Genomic DNA, 24660 nt, shown 5'->3' with positions numbered 1-24660 from the left:
CATTAGGATAGAAAAAACTGGTGTGAACATATAAGGCCACCCACGCTGATGTAGCTGAGCTTGAGATAACATGTGATTCTAAACAGTTAGGTGTTTCAGACAGATTATGTGGATGGCCAGTAGATGATATGGATGACTAAGCAAGTATATTTATAAACCATTAGAATATATATAGGCCCATGAGAAGGTTTGTTATTCCAAACCAGAATGATGACATAAAAGGACCACAACTTTTGATATGACTATTAGATTAAGCTCAAGTTCTTGTATGAGTTTTTAGAGGTTGTTTCCCTTGTAATAACCCCTTCAACATTATATGAACCATCAGATCTTGATTGTCATTTTGTTATTTTCCTTGTTTTTCTCGGATTTCATGATTGTTTTGGATTTTATGGTTATTTACTTTATATTTTCATGTTTTTATTTTGTTTTTTTAGTTAAGGTAGGGTTTCTAATCTAATTAAGGTTTTGTAAAGCTTCTTGATTATTATTTTTTAGAGAAAATAAGGTTATGAATTTGATGTTCATATTTGCAACCCATTTCACTTATTACATTTTTATGTTTTATATTTGTTTGTCATCTTTAGCTTTCATCTATGTCACATGCTTTCACATACAAGATGAGTCTCCACTACACCATCAATCTCTAATGAGAACATAAAAAAAAAAAAAAACATCAAGAGGCACATTCATGATCGTCTGACACTTCTTAAGCTCATAACCACACCTCTTACAATGATACATGTTGATATATTGGTTGTCTAAAAGGAGAAAAAAAGACTTTTTTTATAATAGCCACCTCTGATGAAAAGTGGTTCAAACACAATAAACCCTAACAAGTTCTATCTCTTTCACTATGATCATAGACATAACACTGAAAAATATTAAGCACTCCAAAAAAGATAGAAATACTTATCTCCAATAGGTGTCCTTAAGAATTTATTAAGAAAGAGATAGAATATGAACAAGCATGAAACGATACTTATGATGTACTACCTTATATGAGATAAATCTTGAAAATTATATCTCTATCATCTTTTAAATTAAAAAAACAGGTGCATCTCTATATCTCCAAACATGAAGGGTCTCAATGAAATTTCTATGAAGAAGTCTTAATTGATCTCTAACTTGTCTACAGGTCCTCTTAACCACTACTCTAGGTTTTAGTAACCACTATCTCTAGGACCTTGTAACCACTATCTCTAGGTCCTTGTGACCGACTTTCTCTACATCTTTATGATGATTGTCTTTAAAAAGATAATGGATCTTTCTTCACAAAATATTGACAATAATCTCTTAAATATTAAAAAAAAATAGTAAATATTCAAAGGCAATACATGTAATATTCTTTATGCAAGTATACACTATAAGTATTTTCTCTCCATCTCTAATTAGTTAAAGTTTTCCAAACATGTATGTTTACAAGACTTCAAGAGGAAATTATTAATACAATAAAAATGAAAGTTTGTTAAAGCTCGATTGACATCCCTTAAATAAGTACATTCTAGTGTTTAATTTCTCAAATTATTTTCAATCAAGCCACACTTAATTAATTATCTCATTTTAATTTTTGACTAATGATTCTTAATGTGTGTAATCCATTAGGTTCCTAATATATTGGCCCCAATATAAATTATAATTATAAATAAATAGAATTAAATAAATGAAATAATTTAATTTATTATCAATTCAATAATTGATTAATTTACATTTGAAAATCAAGTGCAATATCTAACAACATTTCATGACCCTCTAAATATCAGAAAAGTCATAAGTGGTTTAACTTAACCTTTTAGTGAGAAGTTATAAGTGGTTTAACTTAACCTTTTAGTGACTGGTTTATCAGTGTAATTATTATCTCTTTATCAATAATATTTTGATTTAGTCATTTTAGCATGGAATGGTCTAACATGTCAAATCATATTTGTTTGCAACATTATAATAATTGATTATTTGAATAAAATCTAAAAATCTTTCCAAATCTTATTCCATATTGTTTAAGGATCTAATAATCAATATTATTTGAGAACATGTAGAATATTTTTTCTAATTCACCTAGGGTGATGAATTCTTTACACAATCATCACATGAGCCTTTCTATAGATACAAGTGATATTTTCATTTGAAATTCTCATGCAAGTCAGTTCAATATACATGTCTTATGACAAATACTTACATATTAGTTTTATGTATCTTTTATACCTTAGCTTATGTGTAAGCATTTAAAAAAAAAAGTTAAGTAAAAAATGACTCCACTGTCGCCTCTAATTCCTGAAATAGGCAACGACATGGTTTTCATTGCCGATTTCTAAATCGATAGTGACATAATTTTCTTTGCTAATTTATGAATTGACAACGATTTAGTTTTCATTGATGATTTTTATGTCAATAGTGGTCATGTAGGTTGACGAATCCATATGTCAACCATGGTATAAAACTCGTCAAAAAATATAGTCTTTGGTTGTAATACTCGACAGAAAGTTAAGTAAAAGGTCGGCCTATGCTAAGTAAAATTTTTGGAATAACCTAAAGAGGAACAAGAACAAATTTAATCTAGCACCCAAACACCCCACCTCATTAAAAGGGGATATAAATGCAAGGAGAGAGGGAAGGTGACCCTTCCTCTTCCCAAAAACAACTATAGCTACTGCATATGTCTAGCTGTAGGTTTTTACTCCTCTTCCTCTTCCCAAAACCTACCAACTCACTACAGTAGCCTTCCTCCCTCTTTCACAAAAAGAAACCCACAACCACAGCTGCATGCACCCCTCTTAAACACTGGAAAAGATAGCAGAGTTAGAGAAGATATAAATGACTGAAACCATAGAGGAAAGGAGAGTGTAGGAGGCTGGCTGGTGTAGTTAAAGAAAAGAGGGAAGAAACTGAACAAAAAGTGAAGAACAAACCACCAAAACCTTACTCTAAGACTACCTAAAATCATAAGGTAAGGGAGCAACATCACCTCTTTAATTATTCCCTAAAAATTCTAAATAGAAAAAGTAAAGGACACCCAAGAGGGAAGTTAGGGTTCTTACACTCATAATTAAAAAGGGATAGAGGGAAATATTGTGATGAAAAAAGGCTGAATGAGAGGCCTAATTCTAGAACATTTATTAAGGAAATGAACAAAATTTGAATGCACAAACTTAAGAGGATGACCAGCCATAACTGAAGGGCTGGATAAATTTTGTTATGTGATGAAATATATGAAAATGACATTGTTGAACTCCTAAGATCATACTAAAAATAAAAAAAAATACATGTGGATGATTGATGCTTTGATTTTTCACATATGATGGAAGAACTTACATGAAATGTGTAAAAAAAATGATGTAATGCATGAAGTGTGATTTTACTAGATTTATAAGAGCATTTGATGTGCTGAAACTGAAATGATGTTGATGTTCTTGCTTTAATTTTGAGATGGAAAAAAGTTGCAACATGATTTTGTGATTATACTTGTGATAAAAATGAAATAAAATCTTTATATGTTATAGAATTATTATCACTTGTGTTAATACATTGTCATGATACAAATGTTAATGTGAGAATGCATGGTAGTAGCAATGTTAGATGCTAATATTGAAAGGAATGAATTTGGAAAACCTTACTAAATAAACATGTGTTGTTGTTTGGGTTGTTTGTTACTAAATAAACATGTGTTGTTGTTTGGGCTGTTTGATGATGAATGATGAATGATGAATGAAGTGCAATTAGGTGAGGTTTTATGTCCATTTAGGGTGAGAAACATTGGTACAGAGAAGCCTAGCATAAGCCTAATGCTCGACCGATGGAAAGAAGTGAAACAAAAACAACTCTATTACCGCTGCCAATTTCTAAAATGGTAGAGATGAGGGTTGCATTAATGACTTCTGATTCAACAGTAACTTAGTTTCATCAATAATTTTTGCATCAACCATAAACCATATGCGCTAGTTATTTTAGTGTCAGCTATGAAACTATGTTATGTTGATGATTTCTGAGTTGGCAACGACTTCATTTTCATCAATATTTTTTATGTTAGCTATAAATCATATGCTCTGATGATTTCAGCATCAGATGTGAAACTGTGTTGCGTTGATGATTTCTGAGTCGGCAGTAACTCAGTTTCGCCAATAATTTATGTGTTGGCCATAAACTGTATGCACTGATGATTTTAATGTTAGATGTGAAACTGTGTTGCATTGAACATTCCTAAGTTGACAGTGACTCAGATTTCATTAACAATTTCTGCATCGGCCTTTAATCTGCGCTGACAATGTTAACATCAATTATGAAACTGTGTTGCATTGATGATTTTTGAGTTAGCAGTGACTCAGTTTCATCAATAATTTATACGTTAGCTATAAACTATATGTGCTGATGATTTTTGCGTTAGTTATAAAACTGTGTTACATTAATGATTTCAGAGTTGGTAGCGACTCAGTTTTTATTAACAATTTCTGTCTCAGCCATAAACCATATAAGTTGATGATTTTAGCGTCAGCCTTGAAACTGTGTTGCATTAATGATTTCTAAGTCAACAATGACTCAGTTTTTGTCAATGATTTTTGTATCTGCATGTTGGCGATATCTTCCGAATAAGGGTCACTACTAAGTTAGCTTTCATTGTCAAATTCTATGTTCTAATGAATTAGTTCGTTGACGACTTTATGTCACTAACAAACTAGTTTCGCTGACAATTATGTATCCCAATGAATCACTTTCCTAACGAGTTTACGTCACAAGCAAACCAGTTTTGCTGATGATTCTGTGTTCTAGTGAATCACTTTACTAATAAGTTTACATTACCAGTGAATTAGTTTTTGCTGCTGAATGTTGTGTCCACAGCGAATTAGTTTTCGCTGCCAAAGCCTGTGGCAACAACGAATCAGTTTTCGCTGCTGAATTTTGTACCATCAGCGAACCAACTTTCGTTGTCAATGTTCTGCAACAGACCTCCATGATATAATTGATTTGAATGCTTGTAATGATTTCATTATATGGTTATGCAATATGTGTAATATATGATTGTGAATATGAGTATTCTTGAAATATATATGGTGACAAGTTATGTGATTACTGATTGTAAATGTGTTGATTTGTGATCATTGATGTGTTTAGGTGGTGCGACTGAGATTGGACATACGACCAGGCAAGGGCACCTCATAAGAGAAATAAATAGATGGTTTCCACCTTTTTCTTGTAGAATGTAAATATTCTGAAATAACTTGTTTGAGGATGATATATTATTATGTTGTGACAAATGTTTAACCAACTATGAAATGTTGATTAAGTTGTTGATGTTATTAAGTTGTTGGTGAATATTAAACCGATTATGAAATGTTAATTAAGTTATTAATGAATGGTAGACCGATTATAAAATGTAGTTTGAGTTGTTGATGAAATTAATTTATTGATGAATGGTAGACTGATTATGAAGTATTGTTCGAGTTGTTAATGAAATTGAGTTGTTAACTAATATTAAACAAATTATGAATGTTAGTTAAGTTGTTGATGAATAAGTGATCAATTATGAAATGTAGTTTAAGTTGTTGATGAATGTTAAACCGATTATGAAATGTTGATTAAGTTGTTGATTAGCTTCGGCTAATGACTTTTGAAATGGATGACTGGGTTGTGATTAATAATTATCTATGATTAATGGCATCCAAAATGGATGACTAGGTTGGTTCAATGATTAACTTCGACTAATGACATTCAAGATGGATGACTGAGTTGTAATTAATGATTAGTTACAGCTAATGACATCCGAGATGGATGTTTGAGTCGAGTTCAATGATTGGCTTCAACTAATGGCATCTTAGATAGATGACCAGGTTGCGATTGATGATTAGCTTCAGCTAATGATATTCGAGATAGATGATCGAGTTGTATTTGATGATTAGCTTCGGCTAATGGAATCCTGGAGGGATAACCGGGTTATGATTGATGATTAGCTTGGCTAATGGTATCCTAAAAGGATGGTTATGTTGAATATGACATTTAGCTTTGACTAATAATATTCTATAGAGATGGTCGGGTCAAATATGATGTTTAGCTTTGGTTAATGTGATCCTAGATGGATAGCCGAGTTGATTATGATGACTGGATTCGGCTAATGATATCTGTAAGAGATGATAGGTTTGATTTTGTGATTAATTTTGTTAATGGCATCCGAGATGGATGATCAAGTGTGAATGTTGCGATTAATTATGGCTAAAAGTATCTAAGGTGGATGACTGAGTTAAGGTGAAGTAATTAACCTCAACTGATGATTAAACTTCAACCTTACAACTTCTATAAAGAGGTTAGGGCATATGAGCAAGAATAATACACTTAACAAAATAATAAGTATTGATTAATGCATATGAGAAGTAAAAGAAGGAATATCCCATTCTAGTTGATAATGAAAAGTAACGATAATGTTCTTCTAGTTGTTTATTATCATGTTTAAATTATTCACAATTCTTGTACCTATGTTGTTTTTGTAAGAGGGACATCACACAACCAAGGTGCGTATAAAAGCCTATTTCACGAGTTTGTATATTTTAAAAGGTGATATGTAATAGTATGTTTTACGTGTTATGTATTTGATAAGTATGAAGAAACTAGGTGAATATTTGCCATTCAGCGCTGTTGTAAAGACTTATATCGAAAATCATGATGAAATACAAATGAGAAAGTACAATCTTGTAAACATAGCATGGTGAATGTATATATATGATATTCTCTTTTATAAGAATATTGTATTATGAAATCACATGAATATTGCACTATACTAGTAGATGAATTTTATTACAATACACCCTAAATACTGTTGTGGGAATATGTATCGTCACTTTTATGGGATGTTGATTTATATTATCATATGTAAGTTATGTCTTGCTAATGAATAGAATGCATTTATAAATTCACAAAATGATACTGTGAGAAGCATCGAGAACCTAACGATTTTAAAAAAAAAAATCCACTGATTCTTTTTTGCTATAAACAAGTCGAGTCGTTACATTATGAGAATTTGCTTCCTTTTATATAAAAAAATATAATATGTACTAGTTTATACTACTCTAATGAATTTCTAGTATTTAAAAGAGTATTGACCAGGAATATTATAAAAACAATATTTTGATGCAACATGAATTTCATAATTATAACAACTTTATAATTTCCTTTGCAAATCACTTTTGTTCCATGAACTTTATCTTCACTCTAGATTTATAAATCAAATATTAGATTCATGGATCTAATATTATATAAATATTGAAAATAAATCAAGCCTTTATTAATAATAAATATGTAATTGCATGATTATAATAGTATTATGTATAACTAATCGATCAACTACATGACATATTAAACTAACATTTTCTAATAATCTTTTAATTGGTTTTTTTTATAATACAAACATATTGTAAGAAATCTTGATATAAAGTTTTTTATTAAGAAATTTTTTCTAATTCTCTCTCTTCAAATATTTTATTTTATTTCTTATTTCTTATACAGCTCATAGATTCATCTCATTTTATAATATTCACATGATTAGTTAATAAATAAATCTCTTGCGTATGTACGTAGTTATATCCAAGTATGAAAATTAAAACTTCTTTCATTCTACTATTCCTAATAAATCACTGTAATTTTAGTGTTATAGATGGATGACTATAAATTGTTGACTATAAACACCATTATTATTCATAAAATTGTGAACCTATTAATTTGAGGTGATCTCACGCCAGATATAGAAGGTAAAGCCTCCATATTATCATGAAAGATAATTGATAACATGCAAATACCCAAATTTGAAGGCACTTGAGAGAGATTAATCTTCAAGAACATGAAGGGTTCAAAAGTTTAAAAGAATGGAGTAGTAAATTAGCTTAAAAAGGGTTCAAAAGATTAAAAGAATTGAGTAGTAAATTAGCTTAAAATTCAATAATAATAATAACAATAATAATAGCATGAACAAAACATGAATGTGTACACTCTATAGGCATAGGATCCCCTAAATTTGCATTCCGAAGTTCTGTTCACTTGGAGGATCCCACAGGGATTTTTTTTTTTATAGACGGGTCCCTTTCTCTCCCAAGAACTGTACACGTTAAGCCAGTCGTGACTCATGAGCCACTTTGCTCCCAACCCATTACGCACGATCACTGTGCAGAAAACACAGCTCACATCACATGATATAGGGTCCCAGATGTACGGATTGATGGTGGCATTGATTTTAGAGGCATGGGGAGCCACATTATGGAGGGAGGGCCCTGCCTTGTCTTTCGAGTTCCGCTGTGCATTATCATCAACAAGACCAACAGCATGATCAACTGAACCTGAGAACAAGCAAGAAAGAAATCCACTGAACCAGTCTGGTTCTCATGGAAGATTGTTCAACTAACACAGAGACTGTTGAAGTAATAGACGTAAAGAGAAGCACTGGCTAGTTTTTTACAGAATTTGTTAAACCACCCAGTTTCTTCGAATCATTAAGTTAATAAAATATAAATAAATACATCACTATTATAAATTAATTTAAAAAAAAGTTTAAAATGGTGTGAAATCTAGCAAGATTCATGAAGATTATACATGATATCAAGAGATAAAAAAGATAAACCTTATGAACTGATTATCGAGCTGTTGATTCAATCAATATATCGAGATGAACTAAACCCTTGCCAAATCCCTTGTTGGTTCGATCCGATCCGCATATTTATGTTTAGCACAATGTTAACATAGTTATCAAAAATGAACAAGAGGGAGAACTTGTTATGTTTCTGATTCACTAGTTTTCTAGTCGACTCCTGGATTCAACTAGCAATTCATTTACAATTTGTTTATACTGAAATTATTTTATAATTACATAAAAATGTTAGATTTTGCACAATATTTTGTTTAAGAGATTAATTTACTGTATACTTTTTTTGTCAGACGAAGTTATAAGAAAACAAAAATAGAAGTACGTTGCAAACTAGCTAGTTTCAGTTCACCAGTTCTTCTTCTTTTCTTTTTATGTTTTATTTTCAATAAGGGCTTAGTAAAATAATCGAATTATTTATAATATCCATAAATATCAACTCGAGATTAGTAAAAAAATAACTAGAAAAATCAAATAAAAATCAGGTAAAAAATTTTAAAAAAATCTGAATCAATTTAAGTTTTCATTCAGGTTTTAAAAATTAAAAAAAAATCAAGAAATCTAATTGAAAAATAAGAAATTAAACTAAAAAATAAAACAAAACTATATATAATCAAACTAAACCAAACAACCTATTTTTTATCTTAAGAAATCAATGATGAAAATAGTAGCCCAACTTATTTTTTTCTCTCATTTAAATTTATTTGGTTTTAACAAAAATAAACCTAAATCGATTGAATTGGTTTGGTTCTTTAGTCTACTCTAGTTCAAAATCTTTAAAAAAAATCATCAATTGTGTTGGATTTTTTTGTTATCATTTTTTTTTCTATTTTGTTTGATGATTCACAAATTAAAATGGGATAGATTGAGGTCTAAATCACCAATTCTATGGAAAAATATATAATGGTTCAATCCCATTATTATAACTGTCGATGTTACATTATTAGAACTCAAATCTTGATATAGCAAAGGCTTAGAAAAAAAAAGAGAGAGAGAGAACTCAATTTTACTGTATTGTTCAAGATTCAATGAAGCTTATGAGAGTTAAAAATATTAAGAAAACTTATAGGAAAAATGTAATGTACTGTAAAAATAAAAATAGAAAAAGGCAATGCTTGTTTCAACTCCATACTTGAGGCAAATTGATTTGACACCATAGTTGTAATCTGCCTGCCAAAGAGGTTGACGAGACTAATGCCCCATGTCGTTTTGTTGTATCCAAAGAGTGAAGGAAGTGGATTTTTTTTTTCTAGCTCGATGGATGGAACTTGGGCAGGAGGCATTGATCATTCAATAGCTAGCTGTACACTAACATTATTGATAGCACTATCATGTAACAATGCATTGAATTCCAAAATCGCTTTACTTTTAGAGCATGTTCGACTATGTGGTCCAAATTTTGTTTCCTAACATGAAATGAAATGTATTAAATTGATAATTTTTTCATGCTATGGAAATTCTAACTACTTAACCTAATCATGTCTTGATGTATCCTGATTATCATAAAGATAAAAGAATATTTGAAAAAATACATGCTTGCACCACGTGGAGGTGGAGGAGGGGGTGCATGGAGGGGAGGAATTGGGATGTTTTGTATCATATTGAAATGAGAAGTCATAATTAATTCCTCTATATTAGAGAGATTTTCAATTTTGGTCCCTCCTTTTTCAAAAAATCATAATTTAGTCCTTTAATCCACTTTGAATTTCGCTTCATTGACTTGTTTGTTGGTTTCAATCTAAATAATCAAAGTGCCCTTCTATTCCTAATTTCGTTTTAATTCGTGTGGTTTCCAAAATTTAATTTGGGGTTGAAAGGCAGATCTTGATTACATGAATTTCGTTAATTTTTGCATTATATCAAAGGAAGGGAAGCGGCTAAACAACTTATAAATGAAACACAAAATTCAGGAATAAAGAGAGATATTATTTTATTTTATTTTATTTAAAAAAAAAGACACTGACGTGCCCAAAATATTGGGATCATATAGTCGAATTTATAAAGGTGGGTCAATAAAGAATATATTAATGCAAACACAGCTGTACACATGGCTAAGCGTCCACATATGTACACATGGCTAAGCGTGCACATACACACACAATATACCTTTTTCGTTATGTTGGAACTTACGTCGTCATTTGAATAAAAATATAAAATCACTTTCAGAACAAGGGAATATCTGACTCAGTAACTCAAAGGTTCGACTCGTTTTCCATTAATAATTGCTTTAAGAATAAGTCTCCTGTTACTTTCAGAATGACTCCATCGACTTTGCAATTAATAAGTCTCCTGTTACTTTCAGAATGACTTCATCGGCTTTGCAATTTATACGGAGAAAGAACATGTGAAAGAAACAGTCAAAACGTGGAGCACAAATTGCTTGACACACACACACACACAATTAATTAATTAATTAGCCGTTATTTGAAATTAATAATATTCTAATCACTAGGAAGACAACAAGATGCAGTAAATAATTAAGTATTGGATTGGGATATAATGTTACTTAATTCTTAATCAATTGGGTGTATGTACTTTGTTTGCATCAATAATTACTTGCCGGCGTGAATCCTCAAGGAACAATAATGGAATTAAGAAATATTAATTTCTCAAATTAACATATAATAACAATAGTAATAATCCTATATATATATGGATCGAGATCAACAGATGAAATTAATGATAATGCATATCATTATCAAATAATTTGTGGGATTTAACGTAATGTGACAACATGGTGTCTAGCTAATGAGATATTAATTTAGAGAAAAGGAATCTTGTTGACTTAAGAAGGAATTGTGGCAGTATTTTCTACATGGATCAAAAGATGAAAAGACAAATGGGAAAATTTGGACATGGCAAAATATGATATAGACAGACAGACAGCCATGTGATGATAGTTTGGATTGAGGTGGACAAGTGCTGGAGTTTATGACCTTGACCACCTGGCTAGTTTGACCCATTCTCCTGATCCATTGCCCTTGATTTAGATTAAGTTTTGTGCATGGTTGTTTATGCTTATTCTGTCATTAAGAATAATTAAATTAGCTCTAACCGAGGTTTAAAACACAACTATTAAAAACCATAGCAAAAAGTAACAATTTCTAACATCTCTGTCTTTTCTATCCTAAGATAATAATTACACCACCTCAAAGAAGCTCAGCAAGTGTACAAGGAAGATATAAAATACACATGCACAGACACATAATAAGTACAATGAAGATGTAAAATACACATGCACACACTTGTTCTTCATAAAAGACATGAGAAAGCTAACTTAATTATCATCGAAGGGTCTTAATCGAAACCATTCATTCCGGTCTGGCCTTGCTGCGAGTGCTCGGGAGCAGCAAGGAATAAGACATCAAGAGCCAACATGTAGAACTGAGATGAACATGACCCACATGATTCTGGATAACCTTTTTTTTCTCAAACGTCATGAGATGAAATATCCAGACGATGCAACATCCTAGATTAGTGATGATCATAACTCCTAGCTAGGACCATAACTCTTCATTGATTAGCAAAGACAAGATCGATTGGGAGCAAGATTGCTAAGTACGTAGCCCTAATGCACACTTGCAACTCTATCCTGAAGCACTATTCTGCAGCAGCTAGGTCCCCCTTCAAAACAGGATAAGGCCTGCAAAGTTCAATGGAATCTGCTAGCTGATCATAGAGGCTAGCATAGGGTGTGGTTCATTTCATTCGATGAGCAAAGAGATAAACCCTAGCTAGTGCTAGAACGCTCATAAAAGGAAAGAGCCGGGATGTGCACGATTGGCTTTATACAGCAAATTCAAACAGCTCGAGACAATAATTTAAAGGGTCAAAAGCTCACACACATAAGCAAATAAATACATTGAATTATTGATCGGAGAGTGCAGACAATCTCCTAGCCAATAACGTTGATGTACGTTGCTAGCTAGCTCAAAAATTTGAAAGCTGATGCTGCACAATGCATTTCTCTCACAGCAGGGTCCTTGCTCTCCACAGTTTGATTTCTTGGACCCTTCTTCCTATTTCGACTCCGGTGAATATTGTCAAATAATATTTCTTGCAACTTATTTATTTTATTATTACAAAACTTAAGGATGTTGACAAATTGGATGGAAAAGAAGATGCACCGGTTTTTCCCGTTCGTACTTCAGTTTCTCTTACCTACTTTCGACATCAATAATTGTGAAAAAAATCATCACTAAACTTAATATAAATGCATATTATAAATATATTATGTAAAGGCAGCATCGCTAGCTATATTTGGTTTTTCAATTAATTAACTGTTTATTTTGACCAAAATACTTCCTTAATGTAATTATACCATGCCCATTTAAGCAACCTACTTTTTTCCTTTTTTGGTACAAAATAATGAATTAAAGAGAACTACCTTCGAGCCAAAAAGCATAAAGAAAAGGTCCCCGAAGCTTGAAAGGAAATTTCGAAATCGATGATTTGAGAAATACGCAGCCAACTTCTGAGAGGTAAGCAAGTGGTATGTATGTAATATTTTAATATTTGGAATTTAAATTATTTTTAGTTCCTTAATGATTACCAAAAAAAAGTACGTACATGTAAGTTTATTTTATCATTAAGTTCTATACTATCTTTTTTTTTAAATAATATATTTAATTTTATATTTTAACTTCCAAAAAAGTCTATATTTATTTTGATTTTTATGCTCTTAAAAATACTAATTAATTATGACAGTAAAATAGAAAATATAATTTTTCATATTGCAAATCTTGTTTTCAAAAATAAAAGGTTGATTGACCATATCATAATGAGGTGTTTTAAACATTTATTTGGAAAAAAAAAATTTAAAATTAAACTTTTAATCTGAAAAAAAAAATCATAAAATGTATTGTTCATTTATCTTTTAAAAATGAACATATTTTTATTTTTTTCTCTAATTCAAAATCATAAAAATAAATCAAGTTACTATATATCCCTTACAATAATTAAAAAAAAAGCATAAAAACGATGAATCCATTTTTTTTTAGAATGACTTCAATTGTATTCCAAAAATAAATTAAAAAAAAAAAACAGAAAACAGTAAACCCCACATGAATGAAATAAAAAAAAAAAAAGCAGGAATTTTGGAACTACTAAACTTTGAGGTGAGGGAGTAGTGGGGTCCATCATGAGATGAGAACTAGGCAACGTGGCAAAATCACATGGTGATGGGCCAACATGAGAGTTGTAGGTGTCAGCACTGCTCTCCTGGTTTCAATGTTATCCTTTTCTTTTCTTTTATCTCTGCTTTTTACTATTTTTTTTAATTTTCCAAAAACCAAAAAGAGAGAAAGAAATAAGAAGAAAAAAAAGCCAAAAATATTCGACGTCCACTCCGTTACAGAAACGTCACCTTCCAGCAAACAGCCGGCCAAGCAAGAGCCGGCGTTTTCAGATTTTCGAACAACTACCTTAGCACCGCGTCTGGCTGGCTAAAAATATTCGACGATGCAATGGAAATTCCTTTTATTCTACCAATTTGCGGATAATAAATATATTCGATAAAATAAATATTTAATTAAGTTAATTTTTGTATAGGAAGTTTAAATCTACTCGATTATAGGTGAATCAATGCTTCACTCGTATTTTTTAATTTTTTAATTTTTTTGTCTCGGATGCATAATTAGATTTCATTTTAGATAAAACTAACATGTGTATTCTTTTTAAAAATAAAAGTAAATGTTATTTTTATGAGAAGATTATGGATAATACTCCAATTAATTTTTTAGATGGTGTTTTAAAGAAAATTATCAAATTAATTATGAGTTTATATGAGTTAAAATTGTCTACATGATTGATGTAGTTGATTATGATATTATTGTTGGCTTTTGCATTAAATCTTGTGATGTGATTGGTTTGATTTACATGTATCGTCTTTATTCATTTTAGCAATTCTTAAAGTCAATTTTCACTTATTGAAAATATATTTTTTTCCAATTTTTAAATAGATTATTATTTTTCATTTTTTTTGGTCAAAGATAAGATTTTTTTATTAATAAAATAGTGATATAAATTAGGCTTTATAACCCAGATGGTACCAAAAACAAATAAAAAAGGATTAAACTCTAGGTAAAAGAAGAGCTGCAAAATAATCTCGGATGAAATCTTTACTTATTTTGCTACTTCATAGATATTCATTCATCTTATTAAACACTATTGTTCATCAAATCGTTCTTAATCTATCTAGATACATGGAAGGAACTTCCACTTAAAAATCTAATAAAAATAAGAAAAAAATCCAAAAACCATACAAAAAATACCCAAAAGATAATATATATATATAACAAAAAATGTTAAAATATAAAAATATAAAGCTGAATTTTTTTTTTAAAAAAAAAAGCTATCGTCAACAACAATAGCTAAGAAAAGTATTAATACTTCAAATATCTCAAAGAATGATTATATGCAAATAAGAATGATTCTATTAATTTTTAATAAAAAAAAGTTAATAATTAGAATCATAAAGGATTATTAGATTGGAACATGGCGTTGTATTTCCAATCATGAATAAACCAAACATTGCTCGAAGGAAAAAGATCAAAGGACAGCAAGGCAGCACGTTAGGTAAACGCCGTCAACTTTGTACCCTCGATTTCCGTAACCTTAGAAGTGGGTCCGGTGAGAGGAGGAGGAGGGGAAGAGGGGACTTCGGAGAGGCCGGTGGTGTTGGGGCTCTTAAATGGAGGTTTTTTAAAATTTTAATTTTTTCATTGTTTATAATTATTTTTTATTTTTTAAATTATTTTAATTAGTTAACATTAAAAATAAATTTTTTTAATATTATTATTTAAAAAAAAAACTACAGCTGCATTCCCATCACTAACGTCTGAATCGCTCACCATTGGATGTAATATATCTCCACTTATCATGTGGGTCCTCTTCCGAAGAATTAAAAAAATGGAGTATAGATCATGTTGTTTTCCTACTCATCATGTACTTGACGTGATCACACTTGCCCTGACAGAGAGCCACTTGGGCATGTAGAAAGACACTAAGCTTTCACTGATTGGACATTATTGGGCATTGATTGTTACTTTCCGCGTTGGTGCGTTTGGTCCTAAAGTTGACCAGTGATTCTCGTCAAGTGGTCATGGGAGTGGTAAAAGATTGTCTCCCCCACTTCCTTCAGGTGGGGGCGTGGGAGATTCTTTATTTATTTATTTATTTTTTTAAAATGACACCATTTCCCTTTTTTTTAATCAGAAATTTTTAGTTTTGTAAATTATAGTAGATTTTTAATATTAATATACTAAAAGATAAAAGAATTTACTTGTCTATTATCTTTAAAATAAAAAATAACAATTAGAAAAATAATGATTAAAATTGAAATATATAATAATTTTTTTAATTAAAAGGTTAAATTAGAAATAAAAATTAATTAAATAAAATAACAAAAAATAATTAAAAAAATATTGATCAAAATAAAAAATATAATTTTTTTTATTGAAAGATAAAATTAAAAAAATTAATTTAAAATAAAATAAAATAAATCAAAATCAAAATACCGGATCAACACTACTGATATACAACACACTACCAAGAATAGGATATGACAACGCCTTTAATCACACAGTGGAAAGGCTATTTTGAACGCTGGGAGATGGTGCACCAGTCCTAGTTTTTTTGTTTTTTATATTTAATTAAATATCAAATTATCTTTAAGCTGTTCTAATAATAACAATAAAAACCATTGAAAATTTTTAAAAAAACCCTTGACACCATTTAATTTTTGTTTGCTTTTAAGGGCAATTTGTTGATTCATTATGCTTTTTGGTTTTTTTTTTTATTTTTTATATCTAGTTAAATATTAATTATTTTCTCAAACAAAATGATGATAATAAAAAATCATTATGAAAATATAAAATTATTCCACTAGTTTTATTCTATTTTTATTTTAAAGATATTTTGATTTTTTATCATGTATTTAAAATAATAAAATACATATTTATTTCTGATTAATTTAATAATAAATATTAATAAACAAAAATTCTAAATGCTCCTAATAGTAAGAGTTAAGTTCTTTTGGATAAAGACACAAAACCATAAAATCACTGTTTTAGCGAACAATGATTTCAGTCAGAAGCTACAATGATTCCTTCCCGAATAGTTCTTGTTAATTTTTCTCCCCTTTGTCACTTTCTGTTTTTCTTTTTTAAAAGATGATGTTATTTCATTTTTTTTAATTTTGGCCTAATTAAATTTGAATTAAGTTAAGTTAAGTTAATCAACGATGGATTAACTTATTAGGACATGATAAATTAATATAAAAATTAATTTAAATTGAAATCGGGTTAAATAAGACTATGAATCGCAAATTTACTGAGGCATCATCCCATGGAATAAGACTGGTTTTATAATTATGGATTAATTAGCAATGAGTGGCCCTTCACGGGTTTGTAAGCAGATAAGGAGCAGGGAGAAGGGAGATATTTTAAAGCGTACGGACACCTGGTTTATGTGGTGTATGCATATAATCATCACACGAGGCTGTGGACACAGGCACCCACCAGCAGCACCACCACCACCATCTCCTTTTCAGCGTTGCGGTGCTGCCACGGCGCTTTCTTTCTCCCACTTTCGTAATCATATATAAAATTACTCCGCCGACCACTTGTTTAAAACAAGGATTTTACCATCTTCTAGATTTTTTATTTTCATTTTGGACATTTTATTGTTTCAGGAGTATTTGATTTTAAGCATGGTTTTAAGATCTGATGTCCAAGTGTTGATCTAGAATCTAGATTAATCAATCTGTAATTTTATTTTTTAAAAAAATATATTAAAACAATGTTAACTTATAAAAAAATTAAAAAATAATTATTTTTTATTGGATTAATTAGATTATAAGTATTTATCAAAACTAGATAAATTTATTTTATTTTTTTACCATTTTTTTTTAATTTTGTTGTTGCTGTGTTGCTCCATTAGTCAACTCAAATTTTAAAATAACAATCTTCAATGTACAGTAAAGTGAAATAATTGCTTTGTGGATAAGGGTAGCAGTAAATTATATTAAAAATAAATTTTAAAAAATAAAAAATTATATTATTTAAATAAATATTTAAATAAAAAATATTTTAAAAAATAATCCCAACAAACATGAAAATAAAAACCGTCTGAAAAGAATGAGATCACACCGGCAACTTTTCTAAAAATTAGGGCATAGAATTGAGTTAATTCTTCACGTTTTCTATTTTTTATGTGAGGGGTTTGACATTATAACTAGATTTATAATTTTTGTTTGGGCACGGACCGATTGTCCTAAAATATACTACTGATTTGTTTATTTCATTAAAATATTAACATATATATATATATTAATTTTTTGATGAAAAAAATCCGAAACAAAAACAGATTGGGAAACGCAAAATAAATAAATAACACTACTTGACAAATAAGATATCAAATTTACAAGTTTTACAAAGTCTAAAATAATTTTTAAAACTTTTTTCATGAAAAACAAAAAAAAAACAGACTGGGAAATGCAAAAAAATAAAATAAAATTCATTAAATAAATAAACAATTATTGAAAATGAAGCCTTCACTATAAAATATTGGTCACTTTCACTACCACAAGAAATTAAATTAAATTACTAATAACTAAAGATAGAAAGGAGGGGGAGAATAAAATTCACCGTCACTTTCACAAACCAAAAATAAATAATAAATAAAAATAATAATAATTCCCATTATTATGGCCTCCATTGTTCCTTATCTCTTCCACTTCCTGCCTCTCTTGTTATTTCACTGGACCTCTCCTCTGCCTCACCAGTAGCCTATCATTACTTCACAAATCCTTTCATTTTTCCTTTAAATGCTAAAACAGAGGAAATAAACTAATAATTCATCTCCCCATGTCACCACCATAACACCAAACTATGAAATGAAACCATAAAGAAACCATCCCTCTCTTTCTTGAACCCTTTTCTTTTGAAATCAAGAAAAAACACCTAAAAAAATGAAGAGAGATCATCAAGAAACCATTGGCGGTGGTATTGGAAACAGAGCTGAATCTTCTTCTTCATCAATGGAAACTGGGAAAGGAAAATCATGGGTTGAAGATGATCAAGATGCGGGTGGCATGGATGAATTACTTGCTGTTTTGGGGTACAAAATTAAGTCTTCAGATATGGCTGGTGTAGCTCAGAAGCTTGAACAACTAGAGATGGTTTTGGGTTCAGAAGATGGAATTTCTCATCTTGCTTCTGATACTGTTCACTATAACCCTTCAGATCTCTCTGGTTGGGTTCAAAGTATGCTTTCTGAATTCAACAATCTACCTTCTACTGATCTTGATTCATCTATTCTTCTTTCCAACAATCGAGATTCACTCCTTGGACAACCTTCCACTATCACCCCCTTAGATTTCCCCAGTAATTCTCAATCTAAAGTATTCGCTGACGACTCTGAATATGATCTCAGAGCAATCCCTGGAGTTGCTGCCTATCCACAACAAGAACTCGATAAGAGTAACGACAGGAAGCGAATGAAGCTCACTCCAATTGGGTCTAATATTGCGCCGGCACCTTCTGTGAATTCCTTACAATCTCCCACTTCTTCTTCATCTCCGCAAGCAATGGCAGTTTCAGGTACTTTGTCAGAGCCTACAAGACCTGTAGTCCTGGTTGACTCACAGGAAACTGGAGTCTGTCTTGTCCACGCACTTTTGGCTTGTGCAGAGGCAATTCAGCAAGAAAATCTTACACGTGCTGATGCCCTTGTTAAGCGTATAGGACTACTTGCAGCATCTCAAACTGGGGCTATGAGAAAAGTTGCAACTTTCTTCGCTGAAGCTTTAGCTCGTCGAATTTACAAGATTTTCCCTCAAGATTACTGTCTCGATTCTTCATGTTCAGATACTTTAGAGATGCATTTCTACGAAACTTGCCCTTATCTCAAGTTCGCACATTTCCCTGCCAATCAAGCCATTCTTGAAGCTTTCGCGAATGCAAGTCGAGTCCACGTTATCGATTTTGGTTTAAAACAAGGAATGCAATGGCCGGCGTTAATGCAAGCTCTTGCATTAAGAGCTGGTGGTCCGCCAGCGTTTCGGTTGACGGGAATCGGGCCGCCGCAGCCTGATAACACAGATGCTTTGCAGCAAGTGGGGTGGAAGCTGGCACAATTGGCTCAAACTATTGGAGTAGAATTCGAGTTTCGCGGATTCGTAGCAAACTCTCTGGCGGATCTTGATGCGGAGATGCTTGGCCTCCTCCCTCCAGAGGTGGAGGCAGTGGCTGTTAACTCAGTTTTTGAGCTGCATCGCTTGTTGGGTCGGCCGGGTGGCATCGACAAGGTTCTCGGGTCTATCAAGGCCATGAGACCTAAAATTGTGACGATTGTTGAACAAGAAGCAAACCACAACGGTCCGGTTTTTCTAGACCGGTTCACAGAGGCCTTGCATTATTACTCGAGTTTGTTTGACTCTCTCGAAGGGTCCGGTTTGACTCCACCGAGTCAGGACCTGGTTATGTCCGAGCTGTACCTAGGGAGGCATATTTGTAATGTGGTGGCATGCGAAGGGGCTGACCGAGTTGAGCGACACGAGACGTTGGCTCAGTGGAGAACTCGGTTTGACTCGGCTGGGTTTGACCCGGTTCATCTTGGGTCGAATGCCTTTAAACAAGCTAGTATGTTGTTGGCCCTGTTTGCCGGTGGCGACGGGTATAGGGTGGAGGAGAATAATGGTTGTCTCATGCTTGGGTGGCATACAAGGCCGCTAATTGCCACCTCGGCGTGGCAGCTCGCCGCTGGTGATTCACAACAATGATTCAACTCAGCTGAGCTTGAGCTACCGAATCAATGAAAACTCAACTCAGGAAACCCTTGTGAATTAGTAGAGTGAAGTGGTTGAGGGTGAGAGTGAGAACTTTACCACCGAGAGGTTTAAGAGTTAAAACCCAACCCAAGTGTGTAATTGTAGTTTTTCTTTTCTTTTTTTGGAACACCTCTGTCAATTTTTTTTTCTTTTTGTTTAACTTGCTTTGAATGGCCTTTTCAATGTAATTTCTTAGATTTTTTTTTTTTAAATCCAGATGTGTATCTATATGTTAACTCTTTAATAAAATAAAATGGGTCGGTCTTTTTTCACATGGGATGCAGAGTTATTAAGAAAAAAGTTCTATTTTTTTTTTATAATTAATACAAGTGTTTAACCAATTGATATCTACCTATATCTAGGTTAATCTCATGAATTTAAATTTTTAATTTTTTATTAAACGTACTTTTGTTTGCATGTCCTAATTCCTTCCTTCTGGCCTGCAAAATGTTCTTGGAAATTTTAAACGGAGGCCCCATGTGAAGGATGCTTCTTCTCCCATGTCACCTCCGCCGTGAGAAAATTCTTACAGCACTGTCTAGTACTCGTCTCTAGACTCCTGGGTGTGACTAAGAAAGAAAGATGGTGATAAACCTTCATGGCAAAGGCACCTGGACCTTAGATTCTTAGGTTCGGTTTGGTTTTCGATGATGGCCTCATCCTCTTTTGACTGACTTGGAGGAGATATTTTTTTTTTGCTATTCCACAGTTCCTATGCATAAAACTATGAACTTTTTTTTTTCTTTTATAATTAAAATAGGTGCATAAGAAGACTATTGCCCATGTAACATGCAGGAGAAACGGTCGTTTCATGTCAAATTCTTATTATTTTTATTAGAAAATCAAAATGGTATTTAAGATTATTGTATTAATTATTTTTTAAAGTTATCTTTATTTAAAAATATATTAAAATAATATTTTTTATTTATAAAATTAGTGCATCAAAACAAACTAAAATAAAATTTTCAAAATATTTTAAAAATATTTTTTAAACAGAAAAATAGATACACAGAGTAAAGTTTCAAGAATAATTAATCACATTCGTCATACAAAGAGACTCCAATCACATTTATATTACATCCGAGACTTAGAATATATTCGTAAATAAAATTAATCAGATATATCATATACTTAGGGATATAAATCGTACGAGCCAACCCTTGAAAATACATAGAAAGGACGGCATCAATTTAATCTAAAGATGGCAGAAATTTTTGGATTAACGATAGATTGGCAAGCCATCTACGACGAGATATCTATTTAGTCTAATCAATTGTCGAGAATCACATTCCGAAAAAAATGAATAATTTTCCAGATAGGTAAAAAGAATTCGGTACCAAATTCATAACATTCATAGCTGTTTTCTATATATCTCTACGAGAAAGCCAATTACAACCTCAGGTTTACTCAATATATGCTTTATTTTTAATTTTAAATTTTGAAAATCTAAATCTAACCCTTGATTCTTTGAGTTTTTTCATGGAGTTCAAACATTTTTCTGCCCCCTCTTAAGGAATTTAGCTCGACTATACTTACAGAAACGATTGAGTTTTTTCATGGAGTTCAAACATTTAGCTCGACTATACTTACAGAAACAAAGAATGGAGGCAAGAAAAGGATTCGAAGACATTCTCAGTCATAATAAAATAAAAGTAAAATTCCACATTTAGTTCCATAAAAGATAGCCAAGTTTTTTGACTTATTTTCTACGTACAATTTGGGACATGTAATTTTTTTTTTCACCTTCATTATTATGTGAAAGCGATATGAAGAAAGGATATAAAATTCCTCGGTCTATAAACGGCTATTTGACCCTAGAAATCGAGGAGCTCCTCGGAGGATGGCTCATGGAGGGATGGGGGGGGGAGGGATAGCTTTCATCTTACTCCTTTGGTTGAAAATTGAGTCGAGATTGATTTTTTCTTTTCCTTTTTGGATAAAGGGATGGGTTAAGAGCATCCTTGCATCTTTTCCGTTTTCTTTTTAACCATCTAGTTTAATTCTGAAAAGACTTTATTATATTGATATATGTTAAAAAAAAAACTAGAAAATAAACCAAGATTTTCTTGAAATCTTCATTTTCATTTTGCTTATTTCTTTTTATTAATAGCTTGGTACTCTACTCTATAATTGCCCTATTTCTTTTTATTAGATAAAAAGTGGTCAAACCAAAAACAAGTGAGATAGGCACTTGACTTCTTGGGTGGATATCACCATCCGTAGACCCTTAAAATCAACCACATATATATATATATAGATCGCTTTCTTTTTTATTCATGCAAAAGCCTGTTAACAGGGGCATAGTTAGAATTTATTATTAGTTGGGGAAGCTACAGGAACAAGAGACTATGGGACCATGCACTTTCGGTGACCAACATAAAGAAAATACATGCGGCTAATATATATATATATCAAAATTGTTAATATAAAGAAGGATGAAACAAAAAAAAAAAAAGAAGGTAGGGGAGCACGGCGCTCGTCCAAAATTTTAGGGTACCTAGCCCCGAGACAATGTATATTTATAAAACAATAAATTTTATAACAGTTATACACATTTTCTTCGAATATGAGACTTTATATATATATATATATATATATATATATATATATATATATATATATATATATATATATATATATATATATATATATATATATATATATATATATATATATATATTTGTCTTGGATCTTATTTTATATCATTACAATCACGAGTAGACAATATCTATTCTTTCATCATTCATTTTATTATACATCATTCAATAATTATACCATGTTCATCCCAAATAATTTAATTATAAATAAAAACGAAAAGAGTAATAAACTTGTACCTTTTATTTCTCTTAAAAAAATTTAAAATAATGTTCAACACAAAACATGATTATATTATCGACACATGCCATAAAAAAACTTCAAAAACAATCATAACATTAGCTTTCACATTAACAAAAACAACTCAAATCACATCGTTATTTCTTACAATTACTTACAATTCATCTTAATTCATTTCATGCATAACATTTCTAGTTACAACCAAAAATTTAATTGTCATTACAAAATTATAGGTAAAACTTTGATTATTGCTTCTTTTTAGTCGAGTGAGCTCATCTATAAAGGATCATACCCTTGGTGTCTTTTTGAACTAGACAAAATACTTTTTGTTAGTACATTATCTACAAATCACATAATTTTTTGTATGAAAAATATTTTTTAAAATTTCATATTTAGACTTATTATGTTTACCAATTCATAACAAGGAATTAGGATTTTGTTTAGTATTTATTCCTTATCAAAATTATAGAACTCAATTTTAAATAGGATTTATTTTTTTAACAAGATAAGACACAAATAAAAAACTTTGGTGAAGAAAGTTAAATTTAATTATACTATTTACACGCCTAAACTTGTCCAAATACAATGAAATATAAATCTTCTATATAACATACAACTTGACCTTTCTCTAGTGTTTTATTTATACTTAGAATTTTATTTTATTCCATGTAAATCTAACATCATTAACCACATTTTGTACGAAGACATCCACCTCAAATGTTATCATTTGATCATCTATATTTTAGTTTAAAGTTCGATGATAATTCTGTTAGGTAGCTTTCAGTCTGATATATTTTTGAATTTTTATCTATATCTAGAGTTTTATAATTTTTATTTGGACAAATTCAATCGTGTTTGAAGATTAACACCTTTATCTACAACTTTCATGAAGAACAACATCCTAAATATTATCCTTAACTAGCTAAATGTCTGGCCACAAGTTATCTTGTAATATTATCCAAATTTTTAATTTATAGTTTTTATACACAATCAAATATTTTCATGCATTTCTTTTACTATTTTTTTTAATCATAATTTCATACAAAACATGTCATTTCCACAACAATAATCATTCATAAGATTTCAAACACATAATTAAATTCACAAAAGCATGTATCATATAAATTTCTTTAGATATTTAGATTCCAGCTAACAATAATTTTTTAATTGATCATAAACACATGCCCTTTTAACATGCACATAAATAATCAAATTGTAAAAAGTTTTACCCCTTCATTTTCTTGTTTGGCTAAAGGTTTTAAGGCCTTGGTACCCATCTTTTTCTTCAAATATTTTTTAACACCATCATATTTTTTCACCTCTTGTTACACAATCTAACCTCAATTTTTTATTTACTCAAAAATTCCCTCAAGGAACCTCAAAT

The 24660-nt window shown here is 30.8% G+C and overlaps 1 protein-coding gene across 1 annotated transcript; it reads left to right on the top strand.

The window, feature by feature from the left end:
• The first annotated feature begins 18321 nt into the window (after positions 1-18321).
• Positions 18322-20715, top strand: LOC105109700 (DELLA protein GAI). Its single transcript, XM_011004483.1, has one exon. It carries the CDS (start codon positions 18582-18584, stop codon positions 20391-20393), a length of 1812 nt encoding a protein of 603 aa, XP_011002785.1. The 5' UTR covers positions 18322-18581; the 3' UTR covers positions 20394-20715.
• The last annotated feature ends 3945 nt before the right edge of the window (positions 20716-24660 follow it).

The sequence above is a fragment of the Populus euphratica genome, unplaced genomic scaffold (assembly GCF_000495115.2).
Source record: "Populus euphratica unplaced genomic scaffold, PopEup_1.0 scaffold277.1, whole genome shotgun sequence".
Classification (NCBI taxonomy): domain Eukaryota; kingdom Viridiplantae; phylum Streptophyta; class Magnoliopsida; order Malpighiales; family Salicaceae; genus Populus; species Populus euphratica.
Note: the sequence above shows the minus strand (reverse complement) of the source record. Positions and strands in the feature narration are given on the sequence as shown.